This window comes from Bos indicus, chromosome X (genome assembly GCF_029378745.1).
Source record: "Bos indicus isolate NIAB-ARS_2022 breed Sahiwal x Tharparkar chromosome X, NIAB-ARS_B.indTharparkar_mat_pri_1.0, whole genome shotgun sequence".
NCBI classification, from domain to species: Eukaryota; Metazoa; Chordata; class Mammalia; order Artiodactyla; family Bovidae; genus Bos; species Bos indicus.
The window spans coordinates 109,997,663-110,021,549 of NC_091789.1; the positions used below are offsets into that span (position 1 = coordinate 109,997,663).

General features: G+C 45.1%; 1 protein-coding gene and 1 pseudogene across 1 annotated transcript; one reads left to right on the forward strand and one right to left on the reverse strand.

Moving 5' to 3' along the window:
• Nucleotides 1-878: 878 nt before the first annotated feature.
• On the reverse strand, nt 879-2,362 carry NYX (nyctalopin). The gene has a single exon (XM_070783748.1). The coding sequence runs from the start codon at nt 2,360-2,362 to the stop codon at nt 950-952; it is 1,413 nt and encodes a 470-aa protein (XP_070639849.1). The 3' UTR covers nt 879-949.
• Nucleotides 2,363-10,894: 8,532 nt separating this feature from the next.
• LOC139181301 (large ribosomal subunit protein eL32 pseudogene) lies at nt 10,895-11,525 on the forward strand (annotated as a pseudogene).
• The last annotated feature ends 12,362 nt before the right edge of the window (nt 11,526-23,887 follow it).

Below are 23,887 nucleotides of genomic sequence, written 5' to 3' on the forward strand. Positions count from 1 at the left end.
CTCTTGTGTCTTTCCAAAACACAAAGCAAAGAGGACTTTGTGGCCTCCTCCGGAGAGTAACAATGCATGTTTGCACACAAAAGACCCTTGAAAAGTCCTGCAGAAGAGAAACCTGTTTAATCTTTTTTTTTTTTAACCTTAAGATTTTATAAATATATTTGTCCACAGACAATACCCCTCCTCTTTTTTCCCCTACCCTGCCCTAAAGTTCTTTTGAAGCTAAGGCCACCCCTGGGAATAAGTGCAGAGTAAGTGAAATGAATCTTTGTTTTAAACACCTCCTGACACATCTGGGACCACAGGAACCACCTCCACTACCTTGGGTCTAAGTCCCCTTCCCACTGGCCTTCTGTCCTACCCATCTTCCTGGACTCTAGTGTCCCCAGGCTCCTGGAGGAGGGGGAGGAGGGCTGTACTAGAAAACAAAGGGATTGGACTTAATGGTTGCCCCGCCAGGAGAATTGGCACAATTTATAGTACTTAGCGAATGGATTAACTGGCGTGCTGCAGTCCATGGGGTCGCAAAGAGTCGGACACGACTGAGCGACTGAACTGAACTGAATGGATTAACTCTAATTCAGGCATGCAGACCCAGTTTCCTAGAAGATGCGGGTGGGGAGGGGCAGGGATGGAGTTCTGGAGCCACAGAAACTTCCAATTCCTAGTCTTCTCACCAGAGGGCACCTGTTCATTGTTGCTTCTCTTTTTCAACTGATGCTCATGTGACAAGAGCAGAAATCCATAAACCCCACCCTCACGCACAGAGTATTTCCCAAGGTCCTCCTCTTCCCAGGTCACCTCTGATGGCAGACTGGTCCTTCCATCCTTCGCTGAAACTTTCACTCCCTGCCCCCATCCTGTGCCCCTCTCCCCACCAACCACCATCCAGCCCAGTTAACAACCTCCCCTCTGCCCCGCCAAGGCAGTCTGGGCCACCCTGGTGTGGCAGTCAGTCCCTCTGGAGGACAAACAGCACGTGCTGAGCCACGCTGAGCAGGAGACCAGAGCCCACGAGAAACGGGGTCTTGTAGCCCGAGCCGCCTACCCCGAGAGAGGGAAAGCTGTCGGACAGCGAGGTGTTGACCGGCCCCTCCGTGGTGGTATTGGCCGCCTCCGCCACCGGGGCCCTCGGGGCCAACAGCTTGGAGAGGAGGCTGCTGAACCTGCTCACTGTGGTGGCCGCCGGCTCTGGGGATGGGCCAGGACTAGAAGCCGTGAGGTTCAGCTCATCAGGGTCCACACAGAAGCCTTCGGAGGAGCGCCCGAAGGCCACCTGGCGGAGGTCGAGGCCAGCCACCGAGCCCGGAGAGGCGCAGGGCACGTCGACGGTGCGCCCAAAGCTCTCCATCCAGTCCCGCAGCCACTCCAGGCGGCAGTCGCAGCGCCACGGGTTGCGGAAGAGAAAGAGACGGCCCAGGAAGAAGCCGGGCTGGAAGGCGGCCCAGGCAAGCACAGTAAGGTGATTGCCGTTGAGATGCAGGGCCAGGAGGCCCGAGAGGTTCTGGAAGGCGCCCTCCTCCACGAAGGCGATGCGGTTGCGGTCCAGGTAGAGCAGCTCGAGCTCGGCCAGCTCGGCAAACCAGGCGCGCACCACGCGGCCCAGCGCGTTGCCGCCCAGGTTGAGCGTGCGCAGGCGGCGGAGGCCGAGGAAGGCATCTGCCGGCAGCGCAGCCAGCAAGTTGTCGTTGAGCAGCAGGTGTTCCAGGGCGCTGCAGTCGCGGAAGGCGCCGCCGTGCACGGCGCGCACGCGGTTGCCCTGCAGGCTGAGCGAGCGCAGGCGGCGCAGGCCCAGCAGCGAGCTGGAGGCCACGGCCTCGATGCGGCTGCGCTCCAGGTGCGCATGCGTCAGGTTGGCCAGGCCGCGCAGCGCGCCGGGCACGCGGCGGAACAGGTTGTCGAAGGCGGCGAGCTCGCGCAGGGCGGGCAGCTCGGCCAGAAGGCGCTCGGGCACGCTGAAGAGGCGGCAGACTGTCAGGTCGAGGCGGCGCAGGCGGCCGAGAGCGGTGAAGGTGCGCGCGTGCAGGTAGCGCAGGTCGCCGTTGTGCGCCAGGCTCAGCTCGGCCAGGCGCGGCAGGCCCTTGAAGGCGCCGGGCGTGATGAAGGACAGGTTGTTGTGGCGCAGGGACAGGCGGCGCAGCGATGGCAGCGTGCCAAAGGCCCGCTCGCCCAGGAAGCGCAGGCCGTTGCGGTCCAGGTCGATGGAGGCCGCCTCGCACGGGAACTCGGCCGGCACCCGCAGGAGGCCCGCGCGGTCGCAGCGCACGGAGCAGCGGCGCTCCACGCTGCTGCAGACGCAGGCGGCCGGGCAGGCGTTCACGCAGGTGTCCTCGGCAGCCCAGGTGCTGGGCAGGCCGAGGACCATCGCTGATGGGGACGGGGCGGGGAGGGAGGAGAAAAGACAGAAAAGGCAGCTGTCAGCCACAGGATCTCCCCAGGTTGGATTCTATCCCTCCGCGTGGCGGGATGCAGCCATCCACCAAGTTCTCAAACGTCCCGCGCGGCACTCGTTCCACCTTCCAGACCTTACTCAGGTTTTCCCACCCATCATGTCCTTTCCCTTGGCTTTCCAGTTCTGTTCATCAGCAAAACTCAACTGGAATCCGGCACCTGACCCCACCCTAACTACTCTTTCTCCTGCCTGTATGATCGCTTGTGTTCTCCTAGAATGGGGCCCAGAAGGCTCGTTGTCTGCATGCATAGACGGACCTGAACAGCATCACTGTGGCCTCTGCTCTAGTCTTGTGCTGCACAGTCCCTAGCCCCTAGCCACACTTGGCTGTTGAACATTTGAAATGTGACTAGCCCGAACTGAGGTGTGCTCAAAGTGAAAAATACACACCAGATCCCAAAGACTTAGTAGCAAAAGAAGGTATTTTAAACATTTTTTTTCCTTTTTGGCCTGGGAGACATGCAGGATCTCTGTTCCCTGACCAAGGACTGATCTGTGCTCCCTGCAACTGGAAGCACAGAGTCTTAACCACTAGACCACTAGAGAAGTCCAAAAAAAATTATTTTAAATATCTCATCAATTTTTATATTGGTTACATGTTAAAATGATATTTTAGATATATTGGCTTAGCTAAAATATTAAAATCAATAGCAGTGGTTTCTTTTTACCTTTTTTATTGGCCTGCTTATAGAGAATTAATGGCAACCCACTCCAGTATTCTTGCCTGGAGAATCCCATGAGTGGAGGAGCCTGGTGGGTTACAGTCCACTGGATCGCAAGGAGTCGGACACGACTGAGCGACTTCACTTTCACTTTCTTTCACTTTCAGAGAATTTAAACATGTGTGGCTTGCATTATATTTCTATTGGTGCTGCTATAGTCCCTCCCACCATAAGAATTCAATTCCTGAAAACCCCTACTGAGTAAATTAAGCCTCATGAAGAAGAGAGAATTAGGGACTTCCCTGGTGTTCCTCATGATGTACTCTGCATATAAGTTAAATAAGCAGGGTAACAATATACAGTCTTGACGTACTCCTTTCCCTATTTAGAACCAGTCTGTTGTTCCATGTCCAATTCTAACTGTTGCTTCATGACCTGCATATAGGTTTCTCAAGAGGCAGGTCAGGTGGTCTGGTATTCCCAACTCTTTCAGAATTTTCCACAGTTTATTGTGACGCACACAGTCAAAGGCTTTGGCATAGTCAATAAAGCAGAAGTAGATGTTTTTCTGGAACTCTCTTGCTTTTTCCATGATCCAGCGGATGTTGGCAATTTGATCTCTGGTTCCTCTGCCTTTTCTAAAACCAGCTTGAACATCTGGAAGTTCACAGTTCATGTACTGTTGAAGCCTGGCTTTGAGAATTTTGAGCATTACTCTACTAGCGTGTGAGATGAGTACCATTGTGCATCATGAGAAATGCTGGGCTGGAAGAAGCACAAGCTGGAATCAAGATTGCTGGGAGAAATATCAATAACCTCAGATATGCAGATGACACCACCCTTATGGCAGAAAGTGAAGATGAACTAAAAAGCCTCTTGATGAAAGTAAAAGAGGAGAGTGAAAAAGTTGGCTTAAAGCTCAACATTCAGAAAACGAAGATCATGGCATCTGGTCCCATCACTTCATGGGAAATAGATGGGGAAACAGTGGAAACAGTGTCAGACTTTATTTTGGGGGGCTCCAAAATCACTTCAGATGGTGACTGCAGCCATGAAATTAAAAGACGCTTACTCCTTGGAAGGAAAGTTATGACCAACCTAGATAGCATATTGAAAAGCAGAGACCTTACTTTGCCAACAAAGCTCCGTCTAGTCAAGGCTATGGTTTTTTCCAGTGGTCATGTATGGATGTGAGAGTTGGACTGTGAAGAAAGATGAGTGCTGAAGAATTGATGCTTTTGAGCTGTGGTGTTGGAGAAGACTCTTGAGAATCCCTTGGACTGCAAGGAGATCCAACCAGTCCATTCTAAAGGAGATCAGCCCTGGGTATTCTTTGGAAGGAATGATGCTAACACTGAAACTCCAGTACTTTGGCCACCTCATGTGAAGAGTTGACTCATTGGAAAAGACTCGATGCTGGGAGGGATTGGGGGCAGGAGGAAAAGGGGACGACAGAGGATGAGATGGCTGGATGGCATCACCAACTCGATGGACGTGAGTCTGAGTGAACTCCGGGAGTTGGTGATGGACAGGGAGGCCTGTGCTGTGATTCATGGGGTCGCAAAGAGTCGGACACAACTGAGCGACTGAACTGAACTGGTCTTCCTACTGCAGGGGGCATGGGTTTGATCCCTGTTGGGGGAACTAAGATCCCACATGTGATACAGCAAGGTCAAAAAATGGGGGTGGACAATTAGGGAATAGATTGGGAAAACCTATCAATCTTTTTCTCTAACGGTCACTATACATAAGCCATAATGACAGTACACTAAATAAATTATCATCTCACACATCTCAAAAAGTACTTATGGACACTGTGTGGTTAACTTCCATTCACCAGCCTTTGTTCTCTAGAGCCTTTTTTGCACATTACAGGAAAGGACTGGTGCTTATAAATTAATTTTGTTCTGAGCATTTGAATGGAAGATCAGCTACAGACTTCCAAAGCCCTCCAGGTGGCTCGCCCCCTGCAGGAAAGCAGAGTGGCATGGCCTGCTTCCGTGTGGTAGCCAGAAGTCCCAAGCCTCATCTTGAGTTCCAGGGGAAAAGGCAGCATGGAGAATGCACAAGTTTTATTCTCTGGACAGGACCAGCTGGCAAGTGGGCTCTGCTCCACCTGAAATTCTTGCAAGAGGAACAAAGGTACCCAGATGTAAAACCTGACCACTGTTATTCAGAATTTCTACCTGTCCTCAGCAGCATTCCCCAATTCCTAGCAAACACCCTGATTTACCACGAAGTCTCTGCCACTGTGTACACATTACCCTGCTTTGCCTAACCAAGCCTTTGTGGGAACCTGAAGGCGTGGCCACAGAAGGAGTGTGTTGATATGCTTGCTGCTGCCTCTGTAGCTTTGCTTAGCTTCCAGCTGTCTTTTCAGTACATCTGTTATGGACACTCATGTTTTTCTCAGCTGCCAGGAAGGGGATTCAGCCCTGTGAGACTTGGCTAGAGAACACTCAGCCCTTTGAGCAGCCCTTGAGTTGTACCCTGTAGCTAGTTCAACATTCTAATTTTCCAGAGACTTCGCTTTCCCTTCTCCCAAAGAAGTGTGAACTAGACACCAAGGTTCCAGCAAGGTTCTTGGACCCTGTGCTGGACTTGGCTGTAAATAGGGCAGCAGCTGGGCGGGACAGACACCCTGTTAGAGAGACAGGGCCAAGAATATAACCCTAACTCCAGGCGTTGGCTGGACAGAGGCCGAACCTTTTTCTATTAACTCTTCCAACTGGGTCAAGCAGAGGCATCAGGTTTCCTTACAAAGAGTCCTTCATTCTACTCTCTTCTCCTTTCTAATTAAGGGAAGTGCACTCTCAACCATATGACTCATGTTTCTACTCCACAATAGATAATATTGTTCCAAGCGCACTGTATGGCTCAGTAAATATTTGCAGAATTAAATGGAATTGATGCCTTCCTCTGTAACAATTCCTGCTTGGGAATGTCATTTATTTTTAAAACTTTGTCAAAGAATTCATTGGATTATGACAGACAGGATATATTCCATTTGTTTGTATAACACAAGAGATCAAATTTTTGGCTGTTTCGCTGCCAGTTTTTTTTTTTTTTTTAATACATGCAAAAGGTGGAGGTGAAGCATTTTATTATATATCCTTTTTACCTTGTATATTTTGAGCCATGTGAATGTATTACCTATTTCACAAAATTAAAAAAAAATTTTTTTAACTTTAAACACTCAAGATGTTGTCACTATTAAAGACCTGTTTTCAACCTCTGAAACTTTGATAGCCATTATGAACAATAACTGATTTACTGGATTATTTAGTGAAGTTTAAACTAAATCAAGTAAATTCTTAGACAACCAAACTCCAGTATGGGTTTACCCAACATGAAGGCTAAGTGTATTCCTAGTGATCCAGAAAAACAAGGCACCAAAACAAAACTTTATAAAATAGTAACATAGGGACTTCTGATGGTCCAATGGTAAAGACCCTATGCTTCCACTACTGGGGGCTTGGGTTTGATCCCTGGTTAGGGAACTAAGATCCCCGTATGATGCACAGTGCAGCCAATAAATTAATTATTAAAAATAATAGCCAATGCAGGAGATGTGGGTTCTGTCCCTAGGTTGGGAAGATCCCTGGAGGAGGAAATGGCAACCTGATCCAGTTTTCTTGCCTAGAGAATCCCATGGACAGAGGAGCCTGGCAGCCCACAGGCCATGGGGTCTCAAAAGAATCAGAAACAACTTAGCAACTAAACAACAACAACAAAAATAGTAACATAGTTGGGCAAATTCTGCTTGCAATAATGGCAGGGTAGGCAATGGCACCCCAACCCAGGACTCTTGCCTGGAAAATCCCATGGACGGAAGAGCCTGGTAGGCTGCAGTCCATGGGGTTGCGAAGAGACGGACACGACTGAGCGACTTCACTTTCACTTTTCACTTTCATGCATTGGAGGAGGAAATGGCAACCCACTCCAGTGTTCTTGCCTGGAGAATCCCAGGGATGGTGGAGCCTGGTGGGCTGCCATCTCAGGGGTCCCATAGAGTTGGACACGACTGAAGCGACTTAGCAGCAGCAGCAGCAGCAACTTGTATCAGACTAACATTCCTGCTGATTGCTAGTGTCAACTCTGGAAAAATATTTTTAAGAAATCATTTGAAATGGAAATCAACTATACTTGAATGGAAAAAGAAAAATCATTTGAAGGCACTTTTGGAAACAAACAGGTGGCCAGAGGAGATAGGACCCTTAAATGAATAGAAGCAAAGTGGGTGAGAGGCACATCTAACTGGCTTTTCCTCTCAGGGCATTTTCAAGTCCACCCTGCACATGGGCATGCATGCTAAGTCACTTCAGTCCTGTCCAACTCTTTGTGACACTATGGAAAACCCACCAGGCTCCTCTGTCCATGGATTCTCCAGGCAAGAATATCAAAGTGGGTTGCCATGCCCTCCTCCAGGGGATCTTCCCAACCCAGGGATCGAACCCTCACCTCTTATGTCTCCTGCATTCACAGGCAGGTTCTTTACCACTAGCGCCACTTGGTAAGTCTACTTGCTTGGCAGTAGAGCTCAAGCAGAAAGCAAGAGTCTTACTGGGCTGAGAAATTAAGAGGTCAGAGTGTATAGCAGCAGCAGTGGCCTGAGGAGGGAAACCATGAGAACGAGGGAGCTACAAAAGAGGTGCCAGAAAATTGGCACACAAACTCTCCTCACTTAGATCCTTGTTTGAGTCTTCAAGTGTGTGGGGGGGATGACTCCAAGGAGCCAAGAATGGAAGGTCAAAAGCATCAAACAGAGATTTCTGCAATTTCCCAGTAATGGGAAACAGATTAAGAGTTCAAAGTCCACCAAGTTAGAAGGGCTTATAAAATACTTCCAGCTTTCCATTGAAACCCCAAAAGGTCACACCTTAGGAATAAAGACCATTTCCCAGGGCAAAGGGTAAAACTAAACTAGGCCTTCCCTAACAAAGACTGAAACCAAGCTTCCCATGGATCAAGGGGATCTGCCGGTAATTTAACCAAATGCCAGAAGAAAATTCAGCATGCTTCAAAGGAAGATAAGAGAATGTTGAGTTTCTGTAACTACTATCTACAATATCTGCTATACATGAAATACTACTAGATATGTGAAGAAGCTCCTCTGTCCAAAATGGACAAATCTAGTAGTAATTGATGTATAGCAGATATTGTAGATGTAGTTACAGAAACTAGATTCTCAGAAGCCTGGCAGGCCACAGTCCACGGGGTTGCAAAAGAGACGGACAAGACTTACCGACTAAACAAGATTGTTAAAACAAGATGTGAAGCAGCAGCAAAACATGACATTTCTCAAGAGAAAGAAATACAGTCAACAGCAGCAGACACAGTGACAGCCCAGACACTGAAATTACAAAACAAGGATTTATTATAAATGTTAAGGAATTTATAGGAAAAGATGGGTATAATGGATGAAGACATGAGGAATGTGAATTTTAGAAGAGGTATGAATCAATTATATATATATTTTAAAAAGAGGTATGGAAACTATGAAAATGAACTTAATAGAAATCTTAGTACTGAAATAATTCCATATCTAAAAAAATTTTTTAAATCATTGAATAAGAAAAACAGCAGACTAGACAGAATATTCATGAATTTGAAAGAAGTCAAAATGAAACTCAGAGACCAAAAAAAAAAAAAGATTGGAAAAAATATCCAGCCTCGATGACCTGTGGGACAATATCAAGCAATTAGACTAACATGCATGTATTTGGAGTCCCAGAGGAGAAAAGAGAATATGGCAGAAAAATAATTGAAGACAGTTTCCAAAATTGGGTTGAAAACACAAAGCTCAGCAAAACTCCCAACTAATATCACACACACAAACACATTTATCTAGGCACATCACAGTCAAACTGCTGAAAACCAAAGTAGAAAATTCTTCAAGGCATCCAGAGAAAAAAGACACATTACATAGAGAAACATCAATTTAAAAATGATGTCTGGCTAATCAGCAACAAAGGAGCCATAAAACAATAACATGATATCCTTTTTTTCATAAACCAGGAATGAAATGCATCTTAATTAAGTTATTCAACAATTTCAAAGTTTGCATTTAGAACCATTCACAGAGTTCTTTTTAAGCTATTAATTTCACACAAGGCAATGAAGATGTGTCTAGACAAATGTTCCTTAAAGGGAGTATCTTAAAACCTTTTCTGAAATGGCTATATATACTCTTGTGGCCAAACATAAAATATATTTTAAACTGCTGAAAGAAAGCAAAATCTGGCAACATAGAATTCTATATCCAATGGAAATATCTTCAAAAATGAAGTAAAATAGATGCCTTCAGGTTAACAAAATCTGAGAAAATGCGTCTCCAGCAGATCTTCTGCTGAGCAAGAAATGAAGACATTCTTTAGCTTGAGGGAAAATGACACTAGATGGAAGTGAGATCCACAGGAAGGAATGAAGAGCCATGGAAATGGCAAATGTGCCACTAAATATGAAAGACTACTCTCCTCTCACCTTAATTGCTTAACAGACAAGTGACTGTTGAAAACAAAACAACAATGTAATAATATGTAATGAAATATAAAATGAAACATTTACATATGTTTCATATGTAAATGAAAAATCCGACCATAGCATAAAGAATGAGAAGGGAAGTACACTAAATTGTACTCTCCGAAGGATCTTATGTTAGACATGAAACTGTATAAGATTTATTCAAAGTTGACAGTGATACAGACATGATGTAAGGGACAGCACCACCAAAATACCTGCCTGGGCCACAGAAACCATGCTGCAAGCCCACCTGGGTGCTGACTGCCTCTTGACACTTTTAAAAATGGCATTGCAACGGTGGTGTGGATTCCATCAATTAAATGGAGAATGGGGAAGCAAAGGTTTTCCGCAAAACCTTTAATGTGGGTTTTTGTTTGGGGTGGGTTTTTTCCCCAGCTCTGGAGTTTTACTTTTAAATCTTACATGATATACTGCAGGCCTCAGGCATAACAGGCAATGAGCTGGTGAAGAACCAATGGAAAAATGTTCAGCAACTCCCATGTTAGCTCACAGGCATCTGAATGTATGTCTGTGGCCCACAGAGAAAGCTGGAGAAGATAGCTAGGGGATGCTGTATCAGCTACTGCAGCCTTAAAGTTGGTATCTCTTTGGACTTTAAAATTGTTCCCATGTAGCTTATTTTATTTTTGTTTAATCAAATAGATGAGAGTTTTTCCATGCCAGGGGGAGGTGGGGACAGTAGAGCATGATAAATCAAAGATGCATATTGCAGCTCCTAGAAAATAAAAAAGAATACTGACTCCTACCTCACAGCATACACAAAAACTCATTTTAGATGGACCATAGATCTCAATGTAAAAGCTAAAATTATAAAGCTTCTTGAAGATAACACAGGAGAATATCTTTGTGACCTCATCGTAGGTAAAGATTTATTAGGGGGAGAAAAGCATTAATCATAAAAGAAAAAAGTAATAAATTAGAGACATCAAAATTTAAAACTTCTGCTCTTTGAAAGACACTGTCAAGAAAACAAAAAAACAAGCAGAGTGTGAGAAAAGATATTTAAGGTATATTTATATATATCCTTTGTATATATCTCATAAATGACCTGTATTCAGCATTTGTAAAGAACTCTCAAAACTCATAAGAAAATAGGCAATAAATTATAATAATTAAATAATATTAAACTAAATATAATTTTATAAATAATATTAAATAAAAAAGTATAAGAAATAAATCACCCAATTAATAAATGGGCAAAATATTAAAAGAAACACTACCAAGAAAAGATATACAGGAGACAAAGACATGAAAAGATGGTCAACATCATTAGTTGTTAGGGAAATACAAGTTAAAATAGTCACCTATTGCTCTCTCTTCCTCAGTGTGCTGCCTATAGAGGTGGCAGATAGCTCTTACTCAGCATCATGGCCACCTTCAGACCCCTCCTGAAGCCCAAGATCACCCGAAAGGGGACCAAAAGGTTAATCCAGTACCAGTCAGAACAATGTGTCAAAATTAAGCAGAACTGGTGGAAACTGAGAGGCACTGACAACAGGGTGCGCAGGAGATTCAAAGGCCAGATCTTGATGCCCAACATCAGTTACTAGAGCAACAGGAAAACAAGGCACATGCTGCCCAGCAGCTTCGGGAAGTACCTCATCCACAACGTCAAGGAGCTTGAAGTACTGCTGTTGGACAAAAAATCTTACTGTGCTGAGACTGCTCACAGTGTCTCCTCCAGGAACCTCAAGGCCATTGTGAAAAGAGCAGCCCAGCTGGCCATCAGAATCACCAGTCCCAACACCAGCCTGCACAGTGAAGAAATGAATAGACAGCTGGTGTGCACATTTTGTTTGTGCTAATAAAACCATAAAACTCAGGAAAAAAAGTTACCTATTAGAATGACTAAAATTAGAAAGACTGACCATACAAAGTGTTGGAAAGCATATATAACTATAACTCTCTTATACTGCTGGTGGGAATGTTAAATGGTATAACCACATTGGAAACAACATGGCAGTTTTTTTAAAAGTTAAACATATACCTGCTTTATGATCAGTTCATTCTACTTGTAGAAAAATAAAAGCACATGTTCATAAAAAGGCTAGAGCATGAATGTTCACAGCAGCTTTATGCATAATAACCCAAAGGTGGAAACAACACAAACGCCCATCAAAAGTTGAATGGGTAAATAAATTATGATATATGCATACAATGGATACTACTCGGTGATTAAAAGGAATAGATTATTGATATATGCAACATGGATGATCCTCAAGATAATTCTGCTGAAAGAAGCCAGACAAAAATGAGTACATACTATATGATTCCATTTACAAAAAATTTTAGAAACAACAAATTGGTGTATAGTAACAGAAAGATTAGTGGTTGCCTGGGGATGGGTGGGAAGGCAAGGAGGGGCAGAAGGGAAGGATTATAAAGGGGCATGAATTTGGGGGGTGATGGATATGGGATATATTCACTGTCTCAGTTGTGCTGATAGTTTCACAAGGATATACCTTAAATATGTTTAATTTGTTATATATCAACTATACCTCAATAAAGCTATTTTTTTAAAAAGATACCGTTTGTGTGTATGACTTGTATAGAGAATATAAAAACTACTCCTATGAATGAAGAATGAGAAGACAAACTAAATAAAAATGAGTAAAAGACCAGAACAATTTACAAAAGAATTTATTAAGTAGCCATTAAGCACATGAAAAGGTGCTGTACATCATTAGCCATTAGGGAAGTGCAAATTAAAATTACAATCAGATTCCCTACACACTCACTAGAATGGGTGACAACCCTAAATACTGGTAAGGATATAGAGCAATGGGATTCTCTTACATCACTGATGAGAATGGAAAATATAATTTGATGACTTAGGAAAATTTTGACAGTATCTATTAAAGCTAAACATATGACTGTGTCCTAGGTATTCACCCAAGAGATACGAAAAAAAAAAAATGTCCACATAAAGACTGTACAAGAAAGTTCATTGTGGCTTATTCAGAATAGAACAAAACAGGAAATTACTCAACAGCAGAGAAATAAATTACAACATAGTCATTCAGTGGAATACGACTCAGCAATAAAAAGGAACAAACTACTGACACAACAAAAACATTATGGTGAGCAAAAGAGGGCTGAAATAATGCATTCGACACGATTACACACATATGCAGTCCCAGAACAGACCTGCCTGACGTGGTTCTGGGAGCTCAACAGCACATGGCCTGCAGATGTATTCTAGCCCCAAAGACAGCTGATACGCACAGGACACAGTTTGGAAAGTATGGCGCCCTATGTTGTCCAGGCGATACAAACATGTCTACTACTTTTCAAGTTAATAATAGTTTATGGGTTTCTTTTGCTCTTCCAACAACCAACTTTTAATAAGTATTTGCTCAGGGTAAAGTAATGCTCAAAATTCTCCAAGCAGGGTTCAGCAATATGTGAACCGTGAACTTCCAGATGTTCAAGCTGGTTTTAGAAAAGGCAGAGGAACCAGAGATCAAATTGTCAACATCCGCTGGATCATGGAAAAAGTAAGATAGTTCCAGAAAAACATCTATTTCTGCTTTATTGACTATGCCAAAGCCTTTGACTCTGTGGATCACAATAAACTGTGGAAAATTCTGAAAGAGACGGGAATACCAGATCACCTGACCTGCCTCTTGAGAAACCTATATGCAGGTCAGGAAGCAACAGTTAGAACTGGACATGGAACAGACTGGTTCCAAATAGGAAAAGGAGTACGTCAAGGCTGTATATTGTCACCCTGCTTATTTAACTTATATGCAGAGTACATCATGAGAAACGCTGGGCTGTAAGAAGCACAAGCTGGAATCAAGGTTGCCGGGAGAATTATCAATAACCTCAGATATGCAGATGACACCACCCTTATGGCAGAAAGTGAAGACGAACTAAAAAGCCTCTTGATGAAAGTGAAAGAGGAGAGTGAAAAAGTTGACTTAAAGCTCAACATTCAGAAAACTAAGATCATGGCATCTGGTCCCATCCCTTCATGGTAAATAGATGGGGAAACAGTGGAAACAGTGTCAGACTTTATTTTGGGGGGCTCCAAAATCACTGCAGATGGTGACTGCAGCCATGAAATTAAAAGACGCTTACTCCTTGGAAGGAAAGTTATGACCAACCTAGATAGCATATTGAAAAGCAGAGACATTACTTTGCCAACAAAGGTCCGTCTAGTCAAGGCTATGGTTTTTCCTGTGGTCATGCATGGATGTGAGAGTTGGACTGTGAAGAAAGCTGAGCGCTGAAGAATTGATGCTTTTGAAGTGTGGTGTTGGAAAAGACTCTTGAGAGTCCCTTGGACTGCAAGGAGATCCAAGCAGTCCATTCTAAAGGAGATCAGTCCTGGGTGTTCATTGGAAGGACTGATGCTAAAGCTGAAACTCCAATACTTTGGCCACCTCATGCGAAGAGTTGACTCATTGGAAAAGACTCTGATCCTGGGAGGGATTGGGGGCAGGAGGAGAAGGGGACGACAGAGGATGAGATGGTTGGATGGCATCACCAACTTGATGGACATGAGTTTGAGTGAACTCTGGGAGTTGGTGATGGACAGGGAGGCCTGGCGTACTGCGATTCATGGGGTCGCAAAGAGTTGGACATGACTGAGAGACTGAACTGAACTGAAGCTTGCTATATCATTTAATTTAATATGACAACCCTGCAAAGTAAGTATTATTCTCCTCTCACAAAAAAGGAAACTGAGGTCCAGGATAATTAAACAACACCAACCTTTGATTTCTGTCTTTTCCACTGTACTGTACTATCCCTCACCCCCCACCCCTAACCTTTCTGAGCTTCCCTTTCTGTAACTGAACTGAAAAGCCTGCACTTCCTGACCCTGGAGGGCCCTTCTGGCTCTCATTTCCACAGCTGGACAACAGCTGTTGCCAAGCAACACATCTAAGAAAAAATACGCCACTAAGGGTCCTGTGTGTCTCTGTAGCCTTCTCGGAGTCACAGCTGTTTGGACTGCAGGTGAACATCTGACCTGCTGCTGCTGCTGCTGCTGCTGCTAAGTCAATTCAGTCATGTCCAACCATGTGCGACCCCAGAGACGGCAGCCCACCAGGCTCCCCTGTCCCTGGGATTCTCCAGGCAAGAACACTGGAGTGGGTTGCCATTTCCTTCTCCAATGCATGACAGTGAAAAGTGAAAGTGAAGTCGCTCAGTCGTGTCTGACTCTTAGCAACCTTATGGACTGCAGCCTACCAGGCTCCTCTGTCCATGGGATTTTCCAGGCAAGAGTACTGGAGTGGGGTGCGATCGCCTTCTCCGGAACATCTGACCTAGGTAGAGTTAATCAGAGCAAGAGCCAAAGACAAGCTGAGGAAACTAGTGTGCAGAGAACTAAACCGGCCCCGAGGATCCCAGAAAAGGAGATCAGGGAGAGTGCAAAGCTCCTGGCCAGCCTTTAGAAAGCATAAGGCCCTGCTATAGCTATTTCTGAGACATTTCCCTGTTTCCATTTCAGAAACCTACTCAAACCATCTGTATGGACCAGTGCCCTTTTCTGGCTGGTCACCCACAACCTTCTAACTACTGTTAGTACATTTAGGAAATTTCCTATATTTTAAGTTCTGCCTCCTCAAGTAGAAACCAGAAACTCTCTTTTCTCAACTTCCCTTGCAGTTAGGCCCCAGGCATGTGACGTAGCTCTGCCAGTCCCACACACCCAGCAAGGCTTGACTTCAGAACTTGGTGCCAGGTGGAAACAATTATCTGGCCAAGATGGTTCCCATGGTGGAATTTCTGGCACCCGGAACCCAGCATGTGGTGGCCATGGGATCTTGCTGGAACTGCCCCCCTACCTGATTTAGGCATTGCTTCAGGGGGTGGACCTCCAACCAGGAAGTCTGGGAACACCTAGCATCTCTGAATAAACCCCTTCTCATCTTCAATGACCTGGAGTGGGTTCTAAGGTTTGCAATGCCATTCCTGAGCAACATCCTAAGTGAGACAGGTTCCCTCAAGTACCATCGCCTTCTGGTTCCTCCCCCTCCCCCCCTCCCAGAACCTCTTGAATTCTTCACCTTGAAAGAGAAAAAACAACTCAAACTTGAGACCAAGCAGCGCCTGTCAACCCAAACAAAGCTCCGTGCCATTCATCACCAGGAAATATAGAAAATGGAATCAAAAATTGTTTATGCTATCCCTGATTTTTTTTGAAATTCAAATGAAAAGTGGTCTCTCCTGGAATCAGAAGTGATCATTCCAAAGACAAATCTCCTTGGCTGTCCAGAGCTGAGTTCTATGGGAATACCTTGGCCAAAAATACATTTGCCAAATTAAAATAAAGATCACAGTGTGTGAGAAGAGAAAGTCAAACACTGGCAGTTGCTTAGCAATTTATTTTCCCCCATTGGAATTTTAGGGAAGGATCCATGTGGAAATCTGAAAAGTCTTCAGTGCTTTTATTCCCAGCCTGAGGTAGGGAGAGGAAGATGAGAAATTCAGCAGAACCAGCCTTGGCTCAGCCTGCCTCTGTCATAGCTCCGGTATTCCCATGTGGGGGTTTTCCAGAGCATTCAGTCTGGAAACACTCACCCTGAGGCAGCGGCCTGTCACTCTAGATCTCTCATAAACTCTGATGACACTGCCTTTTTTGGTTTTGGTTTTATATCTCAGTTTCCTCACCTGTTAACAGGTTGACAATTGTGAGGAATAGACGACTGGTAATGCTTGAAGTAGCTATGAAAGCACTGAGGCAAGCCAACAGTAGGTGCCATGAGCCACTGTTGTCACAAGATTAAACCTCACCAAAGGATCAGTACTTCAAGGACCAGGTGAATATCTGCCCAAGGGTGGAATACAAAATACCAAGTATGAGAATATTGAAGTTGTCACTACAAGTTAGACTGCAAAGGAAGAATTTAGAATGGTTCGCTACCTGGGCTGCATATTAAAATCACCTACGGAGCTTTTAACCAACTCACCAGACCAATTACATCAGAATTTTCCAGAGTGGAACCAGGTATCAGTACTCTTAAAGCTCCACAGGGAATTCCAATATACAGCCCAAGTCAAAAACCAGGGGTCTAGGTGGACCAACTTTATAAAGATGGGATTCGCCTCTGAGGTATAAAGTGTCACAGGGTATAACATAAATTTGGGCTTCCCTGGTGGCTCAGACGGTAAAGAATCTACATACAATGCAGGAGACCCAGGTTCAATCCCTGGGATGGGAAAATCCCCTGGAGAAGGGAATGGCTACCCACCCCAGTATTCTTGCCTGGAGAATTCAATGGACAGAGGAGCCTGGCTGGCTACAGTCCATGGGGTCACAGAGTTGGACACAACTGAGTGACTAACACTTTCACTCACTTTAAACATCAAAGTTACCATATGCCCCAGCAGTTTCACTCCTCGGTGAAAGTAGGTGTTCTAACAAATACTTGTACACAAATGTCCCACAATAGCCCAAAGATCAGAGAAGGCAATGGCACCCCACTCCAGTACTCTTGCCTGGAAAATCCCATAGGCGGAGGAGCCTGATAGGCTACAGTCCATGGAGTTGCAGAGTCGGACACGACTGAGCAACTTCACTTTCACTTTTCACTTTCATGCATTGGAGAAGGAAATGGCAACCCACTCCAGTATTCTTGCCTGGAGAATCCCAGGGACGGAGGAACCTGGTAGGAGGCCGTCTATGGGGTCTCGAAGAGTCGGACACGACTGAAGTGACTTAGCAGCAGCAGCCCAAAGATGGAAGCAACAAATGTTCATCAACAGGTAAATGGACAAACAAAACATAGTCTAGCCACAGGGTGGAATGTTAATCTGCCATAAAAAGGAATGAAGTACTGACCCATGCTACAATATGGCTGAACCTCAAAAATATTGTGCTAAGTGAAAGCAGCCAGACACACAGGCCACATATGATTTCACTTATATGAAGTATCCAGAACAGCAAATCTATGGAGAAAGAAAGTGGATTAGTGGTTGCCAGGGGCTTAGGGGAAGAAAAGAGTGAGGAGTGACTGCTAAATAAGTACTGGGTTCCCTTTCGGGATGTGATAATGTTTTGCAACTGGACAGAGAGGAGAGTTTCACAACACTGTGAATGTACTAACTGCCATCAAATTCTACACTTTCAACTTGTTAACGGTTCATCTTCTGTTACGTGAATTTTACTTCAAACAACAACAACAACAAAATGTTATAAGCTGTCCCTGAATTGGGGAAAACACCGGAAATGGGTCTCTGCCTCAGTGTTCTGGTCCAGCCCCCAAGCTGCAGGGGGGCAGCAATGGCCAAGCTCAGATGCCCGCAAAATGATGTCTCTTTTAATTTTTTAGAATGATGTCTTAATGCAGACCAGCTGAGGGATTTCTCCGCAGGTCCTCGGCTTTTCAAGTATGTGCTTTGGCCCCTTGAGGTTTGCTAGGAAAACAGTTACTCATGGAGTTTCCAACCACAGAATGAGTTTGAAGTGTTTCTTCATCCTCATTGTTTTCAAAGAACTTGTGTCTCATGAAACCAAAATAGCAAGGGAAAATATGGTCCGTTTCCTGATTTCAGCAAAATCTCTTCAGCCACTTTGGCTCTACAAGTCATTCCCCTCTCCTGGAAAATGCAATCCCAACTACTCCAGAGACCAAGCCCCAGTGCTGGGTGTTCAGAACCAAATAGGCTGAGAGAAGCAGAAATGCAGTGAGGGGGACCATCCCATGGCCTCTCATCTCACAGGGACCCCATAACTTGCTTCTCACATCATGCAGAGATTGTGACAGAGAAGAAAGGCTCAAGGATTCACACTGCAGCTTTGCCAGCCAGTGTGAATCATGGTGGGTAGATTGGTTGGTCTTCAGAGAGATGGTCTTCTGATGGCCTCACAGGCCCTGTGGATCTTGAGGTGGCGAGCTGTCCCATCTGAGGCAAACACTAGGCCTCAGAAAGTCCTCCAGACCCAAACTGGAAACAACTTAAATGCTCAACACTAGGGCAATGGATAAATAAACCAGTACACCCCAACAAGGGAAAATTACTTGGCAATCAAAAAGAAGGAGCTACTTCTCTATGTAATGACATCAAATCTCACACACATACTGCCCGGCTCTCCACAGCACATGGTCGATAACGAAGGATTTGTTCTCCTGGGGTGCAGCTGCTCTCTCTCTCTCTACATACAACCTTCCTTTTTTTAAGTCATGTTGATTCAGGTATAATTTACTTACAATAAAATGTCTCCATTTTAAGTGTATGTAATTCAGCAAGTATGACAAACATAGACACCCGTGTAACCCCCACCCTAATCACAATTTAGAACATTCCTGCCTCCCAGAAAGTTTCCCCAGGCCCCTCTGACAGCAGTCCGCTTCCCATCCTCTGTTCCAGGTAACCACTGATATGGTTTTCGAAGTACAGCCTTGCCTGTTCTAGAATTTCATGTAAACAAAATCAAATGGTTCTTTCAGTCAACATTACATTTGTGAAATTCAGCTCTGTTGTTCCAAATACCAGTTGACGATTCTTTGTTATCACTTTGCAGTGTTCCACTGTATGAATGTGCTGCCATTTGTATATTCAGTCACCTGGTGATGGACGTTTGGATTGCTTCCAGTTTTCAACTCTTGTGACTAAAGCTGAGGTACGGACTCGGGTGCAAGTCTTTTTGTGGATATGTGTTTTCATTTCCTTTTTATATAGGAGTGGGATTGCCGGCCCATATGGTAAATTGTTGAGTTACCACCCAAGAAACTGCCTAACAGTTCTCCACAGTGGCTGAACCATTTTGCATTCCCACCAGCAGACTTTGAGAATCCCAGTTGCTCCACATCCCCACCAACACTTGCAACAGTCTTTTTGTTTTTTTTTGTTTGTTTGTTTGTTTTTTTTGTTTTTTTTGTTTTTTTTGTTTTTAAATTCCATAAAGCATGCTCGGCCGCGCGGCAGCCAGGAGCCTGCTCCGGCAACTCAGGCTTGAAGCTAGGCTGTCCCAGGGCGTTGCTGACAATCACCCAGTCTCCGCCCCGAGCACCGGCCAGCCGCAACAGTCTTTTTGATTCCAGCCATCCTGGTGGGTGTGAGGTGGCATCTCATTGTGGTTTGGGTTTGCATTTCCCCAATGACTACTGACATGAAGCATCTTTTCATACGCTTATTAGCATTTTGTATATCTTCCTTGAAGAAATAGCTATTTAAAAATATTTGCCAATTTTTAAAAATTGGGTTGCCTTATTAACTGATTTGAAGAGTTTCATATATATGTGTGTGTATATATATATATGTGTGTGTGTATATATATGTGTATGTGTGTGTATATACACACACATACACATATATGGACTTTCCTGGTGGCTCAGTTGGTAAAGAGTCCCCCTGCAATGCAGGAGACCCAGGTTTGATCCCTGGGTTGGGAAGATAGACTGAGAAGGAAATGGCAACCCACTCCAGTATTCTTGCTTGGAGAATTCTATGGACAGAGGAGCCTGGCTGGCTACTGTCTATGGGATGGCAAAGAGTCGAACATGACTTAGTGACTAAACCACTATATATGTGTGTGTGTGTGTGTGTGTGTGTGCGTGTGTACAAATGCAAGACTTTTATCAGATATTGTCATGATTCAAATCTTAGCAGCTTCACCCATTCAACAACCTAACCGTTATCAAGCACTCTGGAGACAGGAGGTAAATAAGACAGAAACCCTGGCCCTCACAGACACTCATGGTTTAAAGCAAGCCTTTGGTGAAGACCCCTGTAAAGCAGGATAAGGAAGAGGTATATTGTGCTGCGGACAGCAGGAAGACCCTGCAAGGGTTGCCATGGGGTCAGGGGAGAGGAGAGGCCAGGAGACCTCGTGTCCGGAGAATTTCTCTTTCCATTTTGCTCCACATTTACCCTGCTATGAGCCACCTCTGATTCCACCATGACCTTGTTTTGTCAGGCTGATTCAGCCATTTTTCTCTAGCTGGGGAGGTGGAGTCCTATCCCTGCCTGCTTCTTCGGGAACATGTCATCTGTAATCCTGTGCCTTGTAGTCAGAGTAATATGGTCTGCGCTGCTGAGTGCATTTTAAATGAAAGCGCCAGGGGATGTGGAAGACGGTCATTAATTTTAAGTGCGTCTATTGTTAGCAGATGATGTCACCGCTCAGCTCTCCAACTTGTCACAAGAAGTCTGGCTGTATTTCGGGTCTCTGCAGCAGGGACAGTTCCTGTTTGGCAGCATACTGGCTATGAATACTGTCTGCTTTCTGTGAGGAACAGGAGAGCTTTGGGTACAGATTGAAAATCATGTTGGCTCTTAGAAGCAAACATTCTGTCCCAGTGAGTCAATCAAATTTCATATCCTTTCTAGGTAGGAGAAATGGCAAGGAGCTGGCTGTTTGTAATTATATAAATGTCAACCTCTGTCCTTTGGAGTCTCCTCCAGCTAGGAAGTCATGTCCTATTTATCATACTGTTCCCTATGCCTTGTTCCAATTTTTTTTTCTCATTTACTTATTGAGTCAGCCATTAAAGAATGTACATTTCTCAAGGACAAAGGCTATGCAATTATCTCTCTCATGATATCCCTAGAGTGTATTCAAGGTACAGTGTGTACCTGTTGATTCCTCGAATAGAGCAAGCTCTACTTTTTGAAAAGGTGGAATTAAAGAGTGAGAAAATTCTATTATTGAATTCTAGAATTATCTGGTAACATTTTCTCTGTCAGCACGGCAGAGGCCTATTACATGGGTCGTTATAACCTCAAATAATTACATTCACTCGAGGGTCAGGAAAACAGATCCTTTGTCTAAATCATTTGCTGCAGAACTTAACAAGGGATTTTTCCTTGGGCTATCTGGGTTAGGTTGGAACAGCTGGAGCTGTAGAGACGTGAGAAAAAATTGGGGCTGAGTCTTCTTGTTGTATTAAAATCCATGTAACAATAGGACCAAAAAAACTTAGAAAAAAAATTCTAAACATCCCTAATCACATAATTCTAACATGATATGTTTCATGTCATATTCTTCCTTTAGGAAGATGATTTTCTTAAGGAATTGAGGGTTTTTTTTTTTATAAACTAAATGAGCTTAAAATAATGGGATTAGAAAACCACTGTAGTTTTTTGGTGATTACACCAGTGAATTCATATCTGAAATTAGAATAAGAAAACCACCAAGAGGTTATTTCATATATTTGGCTCAGGAAACAACAATGAAAAAAAAAAAAACCCACCTGCATTTTCCTCTCCTGCTCCATCCCCTCCCCCATGGTCACACATTCAGTGAAGCCTACTCAGAAGAATTGGTGCCCAGGTTCAGCTTTCATGGAAGCCACCTGAAGCCCATGGTTCTTGGGCGGAAGCCCTGCGGTTTCCACGCATCTTCGAGCATCTTCTACTGGCTCCCCAACCCCTGCACCCACTGGCAGGTGTCTGCTAGGGGATGAAGGAGGGGGCCCTGGAACTCACCATGCAGCAGCAGGCTCAGCATCCCGCAGCTTTCCATGTGCCTGCTGGTTTAGAACCACCCAGCTGTGGAATCCCTACCTGAGGGGAGAGAACACAGGTCACCGGGTGCCCAGGAGGGGTCACTGGAGAACCAGGTCACTCAGGCCCCTCCCTGTACCTCCACTTCCTCATGAATGCCCTGCCTCTCCCTCTTCTTCACCGCACACCTCTTTCCCCATCATCCTGATGTTCCCTTAAGAGAAACCAGTAACAAGAGCCAATCAGACATGCCCCCCCCAACCCCGCCAAATTGACAGCTTGGATCTGTTTGGAAACCCTTCCGTCAAGCTAAAACCTGACAACAACTCAGACTGACTCACTGACAACCCAGCAAGGAAAGGACAGAGAGGAAACCTGGTGTTCCCACATGGTCCCCAAATATCGCTTACCATCCTAGGGGTCTGCTTGATCCCGCTCCTCCTCCGAGGTGCCCTTCGGCTCCCCCAGCCCATCCATCTCCCGAATCAAGCAGCCACAGATGTTAAAAATGATTCGACAGAGAAGTAAAGTGAGGGCAGGGAGGATGGTGAGCAGGGGGAGAGGAGAAATAGTTGCTGGTGCAGGTTTGAGTACCTATTTTTCTTTCTCCAGATTTAATGGCAGGGAAATCCTGTATCAGATGAGGATTAACAGAGATGAAAGAATGTGTCTGCCTTTCGAATCACCAAAGCCAGAGACAGATTTTGCTGACACACCAATCAGCTTTATTCCCAGGCCTTGGCTTCTCCATCTGCCTGGCCCCTTTCTCTCCTTAAACCCTCCACAGACCCCGCCTCCTGCCCTGACCCTAGCCCCAGCCTCAAGCAATGAACAGCCAGAAATTGGCTTCCCGCCACCCAAATAGCATTATCAGCATTTTCAACAAGGATGTGTCATAGAACTTGGAGAGATGGGGAAGGGGCAGAACAGCTTAAAATAATGATGTTTTCTCAAAATGCACGCTGCTGCTTTCCTTTCTCTGTTGAGAAGCTGATGGCAGATGATCCAACAACAGACTGGAGTGGGCCTGTCACCAAGGCTAGAGTCCCAACATTGAGCTCGAGGCGATGCTTGCCCTCCCCCACCCAAGGCAGCAGGTCCGTGGCCATTTTCAGAACCTGGCTGAGATTTCCCAAATCCACCAGAACTCAGAGTGTGGCCTCAGACCAGCAGAAGCATCTGGAAACTGGTTGGGAATGGGGAAGTCTCAGCATCCCCACCCCAGGCCCCTAGAGCCAGCATCTTTATTTTAACAAGATTCCTATGCATGGAGAAGACTCTTGAGAGACCCTTGGACACCAAGGAGATCAAACCAATCCATCCTAAAGGAAATCAACCCTGAATATTCATTGGAAGGACTGATGCTGAAGCTGAAGCTCCAATACCTTGGCCACCTGATGAGAAGAGTCGACTTGTTGGAAAAGACTGATGCTGGGAAAGACTGAAGACAGGAGGAGACAAAAGAGGATGAGATGGTTGGATGGCATCTTTGACTCAATGGACGTGAGTTTGAGCAAGCTCTGGGAGTTGGTGACGGACAGGAAAGCCTGGCATGCTGCAGTCCATGGAGTCACAAAGAGTCAGACACGACTTAGCAACTGACCAACAACAACTATGAGCCCTAAAGTGGAAAGCCCTGGTTCAGGGGAGTGGTGGAGGGGCTCTGCTCAAGGTGATGACAGCGGTTTAGGTGTCCCTACATTCTTCTGGCCCCATCAGATCCACCAGGCCTGACTGTAGGGTCTGATCCTCTGCTCAGCAAGTTCCTCTGCTCACCAGGTATCCATGGCAACCTGCCACATCCTGGCTGTCCTGGCCTGGAACCAGGCAA

Coding starts and splice junctions, on each gene's coding strand:
- NYX (XM_070783748.1), bottom strand. CDS start 2,362: ATGGTCCTCGGCCTGCCCAGCACCTGGGCTGCCGAGGACACCTGCGTG.